This window comes from Lycorma delicatula, chromosome 4 (genome assembly GCF_047948215.1).
Source record: "Lycorma delicatula isolate Av1 chromosome 4, ASM4794821v1, whole genome shotgun sequence".
In the NCBI taxonomy this organism is placed as follows: Eukaryota; Metazoa; Arthropoda; class Insecta; order Hemiptera; family Fulgoridae; genus Lycorma; species Lycorma delicatula.
The window spans coordinates 88,119,099-88,134,348 of NC_134458.1; the positions used below are offsets into that span (position 1 = coordinate 88,119,099).

Genomic DNA, 15,250 nt, shown 5'->3' on the forward strand with positions numbered 1-15,250 from the left:
CACAATATATCTTATGAAGACTCATTCACTGTTAGGTAATGAAGCAGATGTTATGCTAAAAGGATAGTAGAATGATTTGAATTCGGCTGTTACTGCCGTGGTGCCAAGCATCAAGATTAGTTGCACCACCAATACTTCAATCACCGCTTATTTCTCATGTTCTTTGTTACTCTCAAATAAAATCCTTTTTAATGCCTATAAAATGTTTATTTTTGTGGTTTCAATTTTCTGCATATCTACAGACATTCCATCTATTGAAAGATATCACAGAACAGAAAGAAACAGAGAAGTACACAAAACTGGCCAAGAATTCACAACAAAAAATTAACTGATATATATATATATATATATATATATACACACGCATTTATAAGTATATAATATAAAAATTCAGTAATAATTTAATTACACTGGTCAACATGAATTTTGTCTCATGAGTACCAATAGGTGTATTTAATGCAGTTTTTCATCCTGTTTTCAAATATGTATTCGGAATTTCTCCATCACCCACAGTTTTTTATTATTTTAATTTTTTCATCCATTTGTCCATTGTCAACTAAAAGCTCGTAGAGCATTGTAAATATGATAGAACCAAATGAACTAACTCAAAGGGTAGGGTTGCTACTGTTGTGCAGGTTCAGATGTGTATAGACATGTACAAATGTGATCTAGTGTAGCACACATTCATCAGAATGATGCCAGTTGTGAGATAGTAGTGATCCAGTAAGCAGTGTGATTGCTTTGTGTGTCTGAATTGTTGTGTATTATATTTACAACTTTATTTCTTTTAATTAGTCGTTAGTTACAAAATGCATTTGTTTAAATCATCCTAACAAGTTTTGTTATGTATGTGGTGAAGTGACGCTCAAGTCTCAAAGGCGAAATCTTACTCCATTAGTAAAAAAGTGTTGCGAACTTTATTTTGGATGTAAAGTCGGGGATCAAACAAGGGTCTGGGCCCTCACATATTTGTTGTTTATCGTGTTCTAGGCTTCTCACTGCATGGAAAATTGGCACCTGCCACATGCCATTTGCTATCCCTAGGATTTGGAGGGAACCCAAAGATCACTCTTCTGACTGTTATTTCTGCTTAACAAACATTAAAGGGATTACGTCAAAATCAAAACATACAGTGGTGTACCGTAACTTGCAATCTGCAATGAGACCAGTTCCACACTGAGAAGAACTGCCCATACCAAAGCCTCCAGAACATATGACATTAGATGAAGAGAGCTCAGAGTCTGATGGAAGTAAGAAAGTAAAAGAAACAGATTCTGTTGATACAACTTTTGAACAAAACAGTTCATCTGAGTCTCATTTAGTGATTCAAGAAAATCTTAATGATTTCATACGAGATTTAAAGTTATCCAAAAAACACTCTGAAATGCTTGCTTCCCAGCTAAAAGATGGAATCGTCTTTAAAAGAATATGAAGATATGTACTTATCGTAATCGTCATTCTGTATTTAAAGACTATTTTTCTGAAGAAAATGGCTTAGTGTTTTGTAATAACATTTCTTCTCGTATGGAGACACTTTGTAATGAACATAACCAAACAGAATGGTGCTTGTTCATTGATTCCTCTAAAATTAATTTAAAAACGGTACTTCTGCATACTGGCAATAAATTCCCATCAGTACCTGTGGCTCACTCTGCTACTATGAAAGAAAAAAACATATGAAAGCTTTAAATCTATATTGGAAAAGCTTCAATATGCATTGTATGAATGAAATATTTGTGGTGATTTGAAGGAAATTGCACTTTTTCTTGGTCTGCAGCTTGGTTACACAAAGTACTGTTGCTTTTTGTGTGAGTGGGGAAGTAGGAACAGAAAAAACCATTTCATTAGAAAAGAATGACCTAAATGCAAATCAATAATTCCTGAACAGAAAAATGTGAAACATGACCTATTGTGTAATCCTAAAAATGCATATCTACCTCCGTTACATACCAAACTAGGACTAATGAAGAATTTTGTTGAGGCCATGTCAACACTCCTGGTTTCATGTACCTAAAACAAAAGTTACCTAAAATTAGGGATGAAAAAATAAAGAAGGAATATTTTCTGGGCCCACAAATACAATCACTAATGCTTGATGAAAAGTTTGAGAAGCTATTGCATCCACTGAAGAAAGCAGCTTGACAATCATTCAAAAATGTTACACAGAGTTTTTTGGAAAATTACTGTGATATTGTCAACGATCTTATAACATCTTATAAAAATTTTGGTTGTAATATGTTGTTAAAAGTACACTTTCTATACTCGCACCTAGATTTCTTCTGGAAAATCGTGGTGCAGTGAGTGATGAGCACAGGGAACACTTTCATCAGGAGATTTCAGCTATGGAAAAGAGGTATCAAGGCAAATGGAATCCTAATATGTTGGCCGATTATTGTTGGACTATCAAGAGGGATGCTCCACAGGTGAAATATAGCAGAAAATCGTCATTTCTTATTTACTAGGTAAGTCAAATGTTTAAATATTGTGTAGTTAAGAATGCAGAAAGTATTAAAATGTTTATAATTATAAATGCCTGTCTCTCAAAAACCTTGCATAATGGAGAAAACTGATATCATATTTGAATTCAGGAGAAAAAACACTATTAGAATCACATATTTTTCTTCCTGAGACAAAAATAAATTCTTTTGTTTCCCGGTGTTATTACTAGGTGTTTTACAAAAGAATTTAATTATTAAAAATTAATAGAAGAACCTGAATTTAAATATAAATAATGAGTTTGCAAATAAATTTTACAAATAAAATTTAGGGTTGCTGATTTAGTTACAACTCACAACAGTTCAGTTTTTTATTACTAGTTGAAGACTCCCTCACTAATCCTTCTTGTAATCAGGTCCTGATTACAATTTTCTCCCACAATCGATGCAAGAAATTAAATCTGGCTGGAAGTATTACTGTATTACTAATATATGTATGGTTGAATGTATTATGAGCCATCTCTGTTACGTTCATTCCCTACAATTCTTATCAGTAATCAGTAATCATTTAATGATTAATGATATTTTTTAAAATTAAAGCTCCTTATCAATGTTGCAATAATACTAATATTGTAATGAGGTGTTTTTTATTTCTATTGTAAAGAATTATGCTGACTGTAATGAATATCATAAGCAGAGCCTGAGAGTTCCACCAGGCTGGTCTAGTGGTTAACTCATCACAAATCAGCTGATTTTGAAGTCAAGATTTCTAAGATTCAAATCCTAGTAAAGGCAGTTACTTTTATATGGATTTGAATACTAGATCGTGGATACCAGTGTTCTTTGGTGGTTGGGTTTCAATTAACCACACGTTTCAGGCGTCACCAACCTGAGACTGTACAAGACTACACTTCATTCACATTCATACATATCATCCTCTGAAGTAATATCTGACGGTGGTTCCAGAGGCTAAACAGAAAAAGAGAGAGCCTGAGAGTTATTTTCTCTGTTCTATTTTAAATTAGGAGGCCTGCCTTTACCTGACAGGTACTAAAGCCATTAGTTTGGCTTTAGGTAAAATTGCTAGTTTGGAAAAAAATATCTAGACAGTCCTGCAAATTGAGTTACAATAAAGATGCTGGCTACTAAAAGGTCCCGGCATAATACCATAGATAGAGTCTGAGATATAATTCCTATGATATTTATTCAAGAAAAAAGGATGAAGGATAATGAAAGGAGGAGAGTAATAAAAGGAACTGTAATAACCCACAGAGAAACTTCCTCTCAGTGGAGTAGTTTACTGACTTGCTCATTATCTTGTTAAATTTTATGTATGATTTATATCATATATCATATGATATATCATATCATATATCATATGATTTATATCATATCGTATGATTTATATCATGATTTATATCATCATGGGTTCTTTTATAAGAACCCATAATGTGGTTAAAACATATGAATGACAGAATTAATATTACGGTTAAAATGAAATTATTGAGTGCATTATTAAATGTATTATTAAACGCAATTATTGAGTGTTAGTTTAAAAAAATATTAATTTATGTTTATAAACAATTAAGCTGTAATGATTCCATTGTATGAGCAAAAGCTGTCAAAGTAGAATAAAAGATACTTAATACCTTTTTAAATGCCATTGTAATTGACAGCTTTGTGTGAATTTTAACATGGAACTAAACTATAATTTGTGTCATTTGTTGCAAGGACTTTTACCATTAAACTTCCATAAAATATCTGTAGATTTAACCTGCAATTTATATCATAGTGTAATGCAAAGTGTAATTTTCATTATGTGCAGCTAGTCCTCTGTTTTCATATACAATACACTTTTTTCTTATTCTTAAGTTTTAACTCACATTTTTGTTTCTTTTATACTTATTGTAGAAACCTTGTTTATATTATAATTATTAGTTTAAGTATACCATTGATTACTTACTAGTTAAAATAGAACATCAATTAATACTTAATTTCACATTGTTATTTGTTGGTAATTAACTATATACTACACTACACATTCAGTTGTCAAATTTTATCAGTGTTTTACTTAATGTGTGAACAGCCTGTTTGATAAATAATAATAAAATAAATTTAAATAATAATATTATTTAATCTTCATTTATATGATTTTATAAATAAATATAATTACTTCAAAATGGTATAATTAATGTCATCATCATGATCATCATTATCTCTAATACCATTAATGAAGGAGCTATACAGTTTCTAAAAATGTGTGAAAATAAACCTTCATTTATAGTATTTAAAAACTGAAATTTTTCTTAATTTATATCTATTTGACTTTAAATAGACTAAGGTTATCAAATAGATTTTTATTTAATGAATGTAACTATTAGCTATTACTTAGATTAGAAATGTGTGTGTGTGTGTGTTCACACGCATGCATATGTGTATCTGTGAACAGTTAAATAAATAATTTAATATTTTTTTTATATTTTAAGCAGCACCATGCTATGGTCAAGTCATCATCATCATTCACTAAAGGCTATGTGATTTAGCCACGTCACTCTCATCTCCGCTTCTCTCTTCAAGTCATTATATGAACCAAGACCCATCTCTTCTTTAACACTATTGATGATGTTTGCACTCGGTCTACCTCTAGGTATTTTACCCAAAACTTTGGCCTCAAATATATTCGTCAAGAACTGGTCATGTCATATTACATGTCCTATCAATTTCACTCTTCTTCTTCGTATAACATTTAGCAAGGACCTCCTCTCATTCACTTCTGCTAACACTTGATCATTTATTTCCCTAACCACCCAGCTTGTTCTTGTTATTCTCCTCCAAATCCACATTTCCATTGCTTCCAGTCTTCTTTCTGCTTTCCCAAGCATCCATGTTTCACACCCATAAAAACACTCCAGACATAAGTTTTAGCAAACTGTTTTCTTATTTGCATACTCATATGATTGTCAGTCAGTATATTCTTTTTATCCTGGAAAGCTTGTTTTGCCAGCGCTATTCTTCTTTTTACTTCTGTGCCACATTTATTATCACTAGTGATGGTGCTTCCCAAATAACAAAAACTGTCAATCTTCTCTACAACAGTACCGTCTAATTTAATATCAACTCTTGTACTTTCCTTTGTTTTTCCTACAGCCATAATCTTTGTCTTCTCCTTATTCATTTTCAGTTTAAATTTTGTTAGTACTTTAGATAGAGTTTCTAACATAATCTTCATTCCTCTTGCTAATTCTGCCAGTAACACAAAATCATCTGCAAAGCAGATACAATGTATGGGTTTTCCATTACCCCTGATTCCTTTTGTTTCTTCTTTCATTTCTATAATAGCTTTTTCAATAAACAAATTAAACAGAAATGACAACAGTTGGCAACCTTGCCTGACTCCCCTTCTTATTTTGGCCTCTTTCTTTAAGCCGTTGATTTCAATCTCCGTTTTCTGTATTTTATACAGATTCAAAATTAATCTCCTATCCCTCCAGTCGAGCTTATTTCCCTCATTGTTTGAAATAGCAATTCCCAATTCACCTTGTCAAAGGCTTTTTCTAAGACTACAAAAATCAAAAATGTCTTCTTATTAACCCCAATTCTTCTCTCCAATAACACTCTTAGCACTAGTATCACCTCTTTAGTTCCCTTCCTAGATCTGAAACCGAACTGGTCCTCTCCCAAATTTGTCTCAATTTTCCCTTTTATTTGGCTTTTAACAATGTTTAGCATTAGTTTTGAAGTGTGGGATAACAAAGAGATTGTCAGCGCTTCTGTAATTGGGGCAATCGATTGCATTTCCCTTCTTAGGAATTATTACAGTTTTGCTATTTATAAAAACCAGTGGCAGTATCGTTCCCTCTTCATAGCAATGTTTGATAAGCCTATACAAACACTCCTTTGTTGACTCTCTTAATTTTTTAAATATTTCTGCCAGGATGTTATCTGTGCCTGTTGCTTCGCCATTATTCAGGTTATTCAAGGCATTGAAAAATTCTTCCTTAGATACAGGTGGTCCCATCATGTCATTATCCACTCTATTTTCATCTTCCAGATATTCCCTAGTGTTAACAATATCCTTTCCTTCATATAGCTCCTCAATATATTCTTTCCATCATCTAAATCAAAGAGAAGATCCCCACTTTTATTCCTTACCATATTTGTTTTTGTTCTCAATTTTATCATCATTGACTTAATACTCAAGTAAGCTCTGTCAGTTTTTCCTCTTTCTAGGTCTTTCTGAATCTCCTCATTTCTGTCTTGCATCCACCTTTCTTTTTTTTAGTCTGCATTTTTGAGTAATCATGTTCTTTATCCATCTGTACTTCTCCAGGTCTTTCCTCTTAACTTGTTTCACTCTTCAATGAGGTCCAGTATTTCTTTGGTCATCCATGGTTTCCTTGGTTCTAACTTGTTTAGCCCTATTATTTCCTTAGCCGTTACTGTTATGGTTTCTTTCATTCCTTCCCATCCTTCTTCTCTGCTGATCAACATCTCTCATTATTTTCAGCACCTTAACTATTTCCTCTTCCTTGAGTTTTCCTATGTACCATTTATGCTGGCTAGCTCTTTTGTATTTCCAATATCTAATATCACTTTGCTATCACAAGGACATGATCACTGTCTATGTCATATTCAGGGTACAAATGACTAGACTTTATTTGGTTTTTATCCTATCCTTAACCAGAATATAGTCAATCTGGTATCTCCTCCCATCTCTTGGCATTGTCTAAGTATACCTTCTTCTTTTGGGCATTTCAAAGCATGTGTTAGTGGCATTCATCCATACTGTTCACAGAAATCTAGCAGTCTTCCACCTTTGGCATTCATCTTTCCTAATCCAAATTTACCCATCCATGGAAAAATGGTCAATTATGTTCAAGTAGGAACTAATATATTGTAACAAGACCAGTATAGCAGACCTGAGTAATGAATTCCTGCCAATTAAGAAGAAAGTAGTAGAAAATATAATAATAGGAGAATCCAGAAAGAGGCTAAAAGGAACCTTTGTAAAGGTAACAAGCCCGTTTAACAATCGTCTTTTGTAATACTGCCTACTGACACACTAAATACATTTCATTCCGTGAAAAGAGTTACCGGACCAAGGTTTGAAATTTCATGGGAAAATGTGAGGGTGGTTAATCATTCTCACACTTTGATTTGGGTCTGGTCTAGCAGGTAAAGAGGATAGGATTGTAAATACTTCAGAGAAGACTAGTTAAAAATTAGGTCTGTGAATCAGTCTAAGCAAGACATTATGATGTTGTCTGCGAGATGAGAATCTGCAAGATGTCAGTCAGCGCAAGGGAGTATTCTGTGAGTAAGTCAGTGAAGGAGTGAATTTCTAGTTTAGGTTTGATGCAATTATGGTGATGTTACAAGTAATTCCAGTACATGAAAACAAGAAATGGTTTGGTGAGTTACTGTAAGACTATAAGTGAAAGAGGTAATGTATTAAATTTCATTCATAAATTGTTAGGGTAGTTTATTTGTGAATAGCAAAGGTATTTGTAGTGAAAAAACTAAGAATTTTTGTCTTATCTATTGTATTATTGTTGTTAATGCAAGACTAGTTTGGTTAAAAGTGTTAAGACTAGTGGTCATGCTAATGTCTTTTGTCAGTGGGACTGAGTTCTGCTTTTCATTATTTATCTATCTGTGAATAAATCCTGACAATTACTTTAAATTCTGTTTTGTATGTAATCATTGTTTATAATTATTATTATTGGCATTTATTATTATTGTTGTAGTTGTGATTACTATGATCATTATTTGTTTATTTATTATTGTCATTATTCTAATTATTATTGTGAGTTGTTTGTCACTTATTATTATTATTATTATTACTATATTCATTATTATTGATTTATATGTTTTACTTATGTTCTTTAACTAATAAATTGTAATTATGTAAACATTTTCAGTTGTGAATCTCTCAATATCCTGGTCGAGCAGCGAACAAGCGACAATATATTGCTACTTATTATTATAATCTGGTCAGTTTGTAATTCAGTTGTAAGGTTAAAATATCTTATAAAAAACCACTAGACCTATGGGAACAAATACATGATACACATGCCCCTCTAAAATAAAATTTCTAGTGTTAATATGCTCATAGTCATTGAAAAAATTCTACATAAATATTTAATCATATAATGTCCTATTTCGGTAGCTTTTCTGTATTTATTATTTGAAACTTCTGTTCAGTATCTCAAATAACTGAAAAATAAAACACAATATTCACCTAAAACAATGAAAATGTTTATATAAATTTCATATACTTGTAATCTGACTTAAATTTATACTTTCAGTGACTAGTTGCAGATGAAAATAGAGAACTGACTGTAAACAGATCAACTAATAAGTAATTACATATAATTAATTTGCATTTCAAGCAGTCACCAAAAGAACAGAGTATAAGTATATTATAATATACTCTAAATACATTTTAAGCAATACTGGAAAAGTAAAGAATACTTAAAATTATACAATATTTGCATAGATTAAGGAGTAATAGTTCTGAGGAAAATATTTAAAGGGATAAATTCTTAGCATTCTTCCCAATAGCTTCTTGCTTGATTTTCATTGTTAGTAAATCTGCAGCATTTAAATTAATTTCTTACTTGATTTTATTTTGAATTTTCTATAATCCTTGAGATCCTAATATCATAGGATCCATGATCTTACATTAAAACTTTCAGAATATAAAAGCAATCTGTCAGATTGTTGTTTGATGCTTATAAATGATTATGATGCTGATCGGTATTTAAAATTAAAAATTTTAATATTTTCATACATTTATAATTTTTTGAACATAATACTTTACATGAAATAAGTATCATTTATTTCTAAAAAATACTATTCTTTCCTATGAAACCCAAAAACAAAATTATGTATGACATAATGTAACACTTCGCCCTACAAGAAGGGATCTTATACTTTTACTATTTTTAACAAATTACCAAAACTTCTAAAAGATTTTTCAACTAATTTATTTAACTTTAAATTAAAAGAATTTCTATCACAAAAACAATATTTCTTGATGAGTATTCAAACAATACTAGTTGAGTAACCCTGAATTTCTTACACCCTCATGTAACATGTACAAAGAGTTTGTATTCAAATATTGTTTTTTTTTTCATCTTTTATGACTGCATATGATCACTTTAGTCAGGTCATTTTCCAAGTCTCTTCGAAGGGACTGTTCAGGCCTTGCAGCCCTCCCAGTACGTTTTCATATGTTCTGATCTCTATGGCCTTTCTGGTATTGAAAATTTTATGTTATGAGTTTCTTTCTTGTGAGTGTGAAGCGACTGTTTTTGTGATTGATTTTTTTCATTTAATTTTATCTTGTCTGTGGTGTCTTTTAGTGTAATGCCAATTTCCTTCACATCCTCTCTTATTTCTCTGATCCATCTGCATCCTGTCATTGTGTTTTTCATGTCAAGATTGTACTGTTCCAGCTCTTTCAGAAGTCCTGAATCTCACATCTTCATGATGTGTCAAAGAATCCTTGTCTTCTATTATGCATGGTATCATGATGGGTTCTAACTCTTTGTACATGACTTTGTTGGGCACGATCCACTACTGTCAGTCTTTCTGGTAATTTTTGTTGATGCAGTTTCTTCCAATTCTTCTTTTGATTTTCTGAGTATGTCGATCTTTGATTGTTCATTTAGGTGAAAGAGTGTTTCTGCTGCATATCTGACTTCTGGTTTTATACTGTGTTGTAGTGTCTTATATTTGCATTTATGGATAGACATTTTTTACGGTAGGAGTACCAGGTTAATTTTTGTGCTTTAGCTATTTTAATGAGCCATTCCCTCATTACCATTTCCAGACTGCAGTTGGACTTAATCTATCTTTCTGTCTGTGGAACTGTTCAAGAATTCTGTTTCCTTACTGGGGGTTACACAAAAACCAAATTAGTAGCTGAGGTATCTACTGGGTAAAACCAGGTCACCTACTCCTATTCTTAATCAATCAATGATCTATTCTATAGCCATTACAATCTCTTTCATCACCCTTTACATACTTTATTTTCTCATCTATCATTTCTATCTGTTAATATTTTTCTAAGCATTTTGCCATATAAATCTGTAATATTTTATAAGATGTATTTTATGTATATTAATATAACTGATCATTTAAAATATTAATGTTAAAAATACATTTTTAAAAAGTAAACAAAAAAAATTTAAAATAGTATAATTTTTTTTTTTCAAGATGTGCAAAAACTATTAGGAAATTACAAAACCTACGCTGATGAATTGCTATAGCAATTCATCAGCTTGCTATAGCAAGAGTAGTGTTTGACCCACTACGTAAATAGCTATTTGTACAATTTACGGTTTTATTAGTACAAAAAAGTTGAGTGTTAAAATGTATTAATTATTCATACAGTATATATAATGCAGTATTTTATTGCTGATGATATAGTAATTCTAGCCGAGAGTAAAAAGGATTTAGAAGAAACAATGAATGGCATAGATGAAGTCCTACGCAAGAACTATCGCATGAAAATAAACAAGAACAAAACAAAAGTAATGAAATGTAGTAGAAATAACAAAGATGGACCACTGAATGTGAAAATAGGAGGAGAAAAGATTATGGAGGTAGAAGAATTTTGTTATTTGGGAAGTAGAATTACTAAAGATGGACGAAGCAGGAGCGATATAAAATGCCGAATAGCACAAGCTAAACGAGCCTTCAGTAAGAAATATAATTTGTTTACATCAAAAATTAATTTAAATGCCAGGAAAAGATTTTTGAAAGTGTATATTTGGAGTGTCGCTTTATATGGAAGTGAAACTTGGACGATCGGAGTATCTGAGAAGAAAAGATTAGAAGCTTTTGAAATGTGGTACTATAGGAGAATGTTAAAAATCAGATGGGTGGATAAAGTGACAAATGAAGAGGTATTGCGGCAAATAGATGAAGAAAGAAGCATTTGGAAAAATATAGTAAAAAGAAGAGACAGACTTATAGGCCACATACTAAGGCATCCTGGAATAGTCGCTTTAATATTGGAAGGACAAGTAGAAGGGAAAAATTGTGTAGGCAGACCACGTTTGGAATATGTAAAACAAATTGTTAGGGATGTAAGATGTAAGGCGTATACCGAAATGAAACGACTGGCACTAGATAGGGATTCTTGGAGAGCTTCATCAAACCAGTCAAATGACCGAAGACAAAAAAAAAAGAAAGTATTTTATTAAAACTGTTTTACATTTACTCATAGTTATTATAAAATATTAAAATAAACACTTTTAATAGATGATAAACTCATTACTCAATGAAATAACATATCTCATACTTTAATGCTAATGTACGTGTATTTTAAGAATTATATTAATGTAATGTATGATTTTACTGAATTACATTGTAGCAACTTGGTGTAATAATTATGTATTGGTTTTAATATTTACTATTTGTCACACTAATTCACCAGACTATTATTAAAATACATTTAGTAGAAAAAAAAAAATTTATATATATATATATATATATATATAAATTTTTAATTATAGAAATTGGTGGATCCACTTTCAGTCTAACATAATTTTTAGTAGGCTGAATTATTTAACGGGTAAAAATTAATTATGCAGCAAACAGTGAGTATTAGAAATACTGAAACATATGTGATTATAAATCATTTTATTTAAAGAGAGATTTTTTGAAGCTCATCATTAGGATGAGACTCAAATTCTGATTGTTTAATAAGTAAATACAGTTAAACAAGAAATAGGTGTTATTTTTGTTTTCAAAAATTAATTACCTTAGGAAGAATATGTGTATTCTCGATACAATCAAGGCTTGACATGACAATTTTAAGGCAGGTATTTGTGCAGAGGCACTCACTGTAAAAAGAGAACTCATTTAGTAAATAAAACAACACTAAAATCTCAATTGTAATATATATTACTTTCAAAAACTACTAATTTTGTAAAAGGAAGTTAATCATAATAGGTCATTAAATACAAAGAATTAGTATTTAGTTTATATGAACTGTAGTGTAATTACTCCAGAATCTACAATATACACTTCCCAAAAAATGAAAGTTTTAATAAATTAATTAAAGAAAAATTTAGTTCTGGATAAGGCATAATTGCATTCCTTACTACTTGAAGCCCCAACAGTACCTGGGATATTTCATTGCATGGTATTGGTATTTTTTATATTTATTTTTTATAATGATCATAAGTTGATCCAGCATTAAATAAAAAAATTAAATGTGTATTCATCAATTAATTTTTTTTATTTGAAAATGAGAAAATTTGTGTATATTGATGGTACTAGTAAGTTTAATTGAAGCATAAACTTGTAGATCATTCTATAAGAAATGGTTTATTGAACTTAACTTTGCTTCAACTGTTGTCACTTTATCCTAATTTTGAAACTTTTCAGTTTCCTGGATGTTAATATCTCCTGAGATATTTCAGGTGTTGCAAAGACATCATATTGTAAGCTTATAAGGAGATACAGTCTATTGACACATCATTATTCACAGCTCAAAAGAAAGTTGTAAGTTATATAGAAAAGGTTTTATTAAAAAATGGTTGTTTTATTTATATTAATAAACCATTGTTTCCCTAGAAACATTCTGAAAATTGAGTGAAATAAATTATCACATAAATCTGAGTGTAAAATATTTCATAGATTATAATTTTGTAATTGTCTGAATTAATTTTAATGATTTTCATCATTCACAAACTATATACACATTAACAAATTAAACAAGATTTGTTTTTTAATGAAGTCAGGGCTTATTTATGATTTTTGTTATTCTAATTAATAAAATAGAAACCTGGTGATAAGACTGGTGGTGGGATCATAATTGGTGCAAATAAATTTTCAGGTTAACTGAAAGTTATCTTCAATATCCCAGTTATTCAAAGAATTTTAATATCATTGAATTTTTTATCAGGTAATTAAAATAAAATTTAAAGAAAAATTATGTTTTGTTGTTGATTAATCTTCAAGTATAAATCAGCAAAGCCCACTGTTTATCTAGAAGAGAAAGAAAAGTAATAGTCTACCACTATTATTACTTGGTACAGTCGCTTCCAGTGTAAGTGTATGTTATATCTTAATAAATCACTGACTACCAAAATTATGGCAATAAATAAAATCTTTATTTGTCATGTAAAGCTAATTTACTAGCTATACTGACATATTACTTTTTATTTAGTTGAATTTATGATTAGTAAATTGTAACTTGCTTTTATTTAATAATAACAACAATATATATTATTAGTATCGGTACAAAATTAAAAAATTATTTGGTAATAATGTCTACAATAAAAATAGAATAATTCATATTTGTTTAACCCTTAATTTGTCCCAGACCTCTCTGGTTTTAAAGTGATATTTTTTTTGTTTGTTTGATCTCTTTAAATATATTTTCAATTAAATTCATTGTAGTGTTGTGGTAACTGAATTGAAGGCATTTTCAGTGTTTAAAATACTTTGGTTTTGATAACTACATCATAATAACTATTGTTGTAGGCTATACTAAAATTATTTGTAAAATATAATTTGAATAATAACAGAATATCTCTAAATATTTTAATTTAGTTTAAAAGATTATGTTTAAAATATAATTTTAGCAGTAAAATAAAAAATATTGTTTTGATGGCATGTTCAATTTTTTTGATGGATTCTGTAAAATTTTTTTAATATTATAAAAATATGAAATAAACTAAATTTGTTACATATTAAAACATTTTAGAACAGAAATTAATTCATTGTACTTCTAAAAGTTATAATAAATATCACATTAAATTATACTGAATAGAATACTGAAAAACATTACATGCTAAAAATGAAATAGCGGCCTATTTATCATGTGAACGTATTGTGATAAGAGTCAACAGATTTATGTAAATAAGTCGAGTGGATGAACTCATGATGTTTGGACGTGTTTTTGCCGCTGTACGGTTTCTATAGTTTTGATTGTTTTTTAAAAAATACTTTACGATTTCGTTTATTGGATATTGTGGTTGCATATACTGTGGATAATTCTGTGAAGTTTTACGAGTTTTGGACGCCGGACTGATCTGTTATTTACGATTTTCAAAGTGAGGTTTTTTCTCCATAACAGCCTATGTTAAATTACTATAGACTGAACGAAAATTATTCTAAGTCAATCAGCAAGTCTGAGCTGGTGTTTGACGTCACAACTTTCGCGTAAACAACGTCTTAGAAAATTTTACCCTATTGTGTGGTGAGCAACTTAAAATTTTTCTAAGTGCCACGAGCAGGACACGGGGGAAACTTCCCGTTCCCTTATCTCCTTCTCCAGCTCTTATTTACTCAAACCGTTCCAGATCTATCGATCCGGATGGAGGAGGTGGTTAGGCGGTTCAAAAAGTTAACCAAAAAACTCAGAAAAAATTTTGACAAAAATGTTAAAAGAAGCATAATAGAAGTCGATACGGAGCTTACCGCTGCTGTGGAAGATATTATCTCTGGCCCTTTGATGCGAACTGAGATTACGTTGTGTTCTGAGTCTTTTCAGTGCTATTTTGAGCTGACGGTCGAGTGAACACCTTCCCCAGTTCTGAGTTTTTGCTGTATCAAGGCTGTAACAACGGTAGCGTCCATTTATCTTAGACTCATTATTTAGAATTATTCACACGGTTCAAGGTGCAAAATTTGTTCGGCCACCCGCCTCAGGGTGACGATAAGGTGGCAACGACTTCTGGTCGTAAGTCCCTGTAACGAGTAAAGGGATCGACCCTTAGTCCTACTTACGTTCTTTTAAAAACGAGGGCCGTAATATGCGATTGCGTGCTAGTATCCGTACTTCACGCCAT

General features: G+C 30.8%; 1 protein-coding gene across 16 annotated transcripts in view; it reads right to left on the reverse strand.

The window, feature by feature from the left end:
• Positions 1-15,250, reverse strand: part of GlcAT-P (Glucuronyltransferase P) — a 764,160-nt gene that overhangs the window by 34,905 nt on the left and 714,005 nt on the right. For 11 of the 16 annotated variants that reach the window (XM_075363541.1, XM_075363537.1, XM_075363539.1 and 8 more), the window contains 2 exons: positions 12,211-12,292; positions 1,951-2,010 (listed from right to left, as the gene is read on the reverse strand). The exons of 2 other annotated variants lie outside the window; for them this stretch is intronic. In XM_075363541.1, the coding sequence (XP_075219656.1) occupies positions 1,951-2,010; positions 12,211-12,255 (105 nt within the window). In that variant the 5' untranslated portion in view covers positions 12,256-12,292. The remainder of the gene's footprint in view (positions 1-1,950; positions 2,011-12,210; positions 12,293-15,250) is intronic. 3 more of the 16 variants (XM_075363545.1, XM_075363546.1, XM_075363547.1) reach the window with 2 other exon arrangements.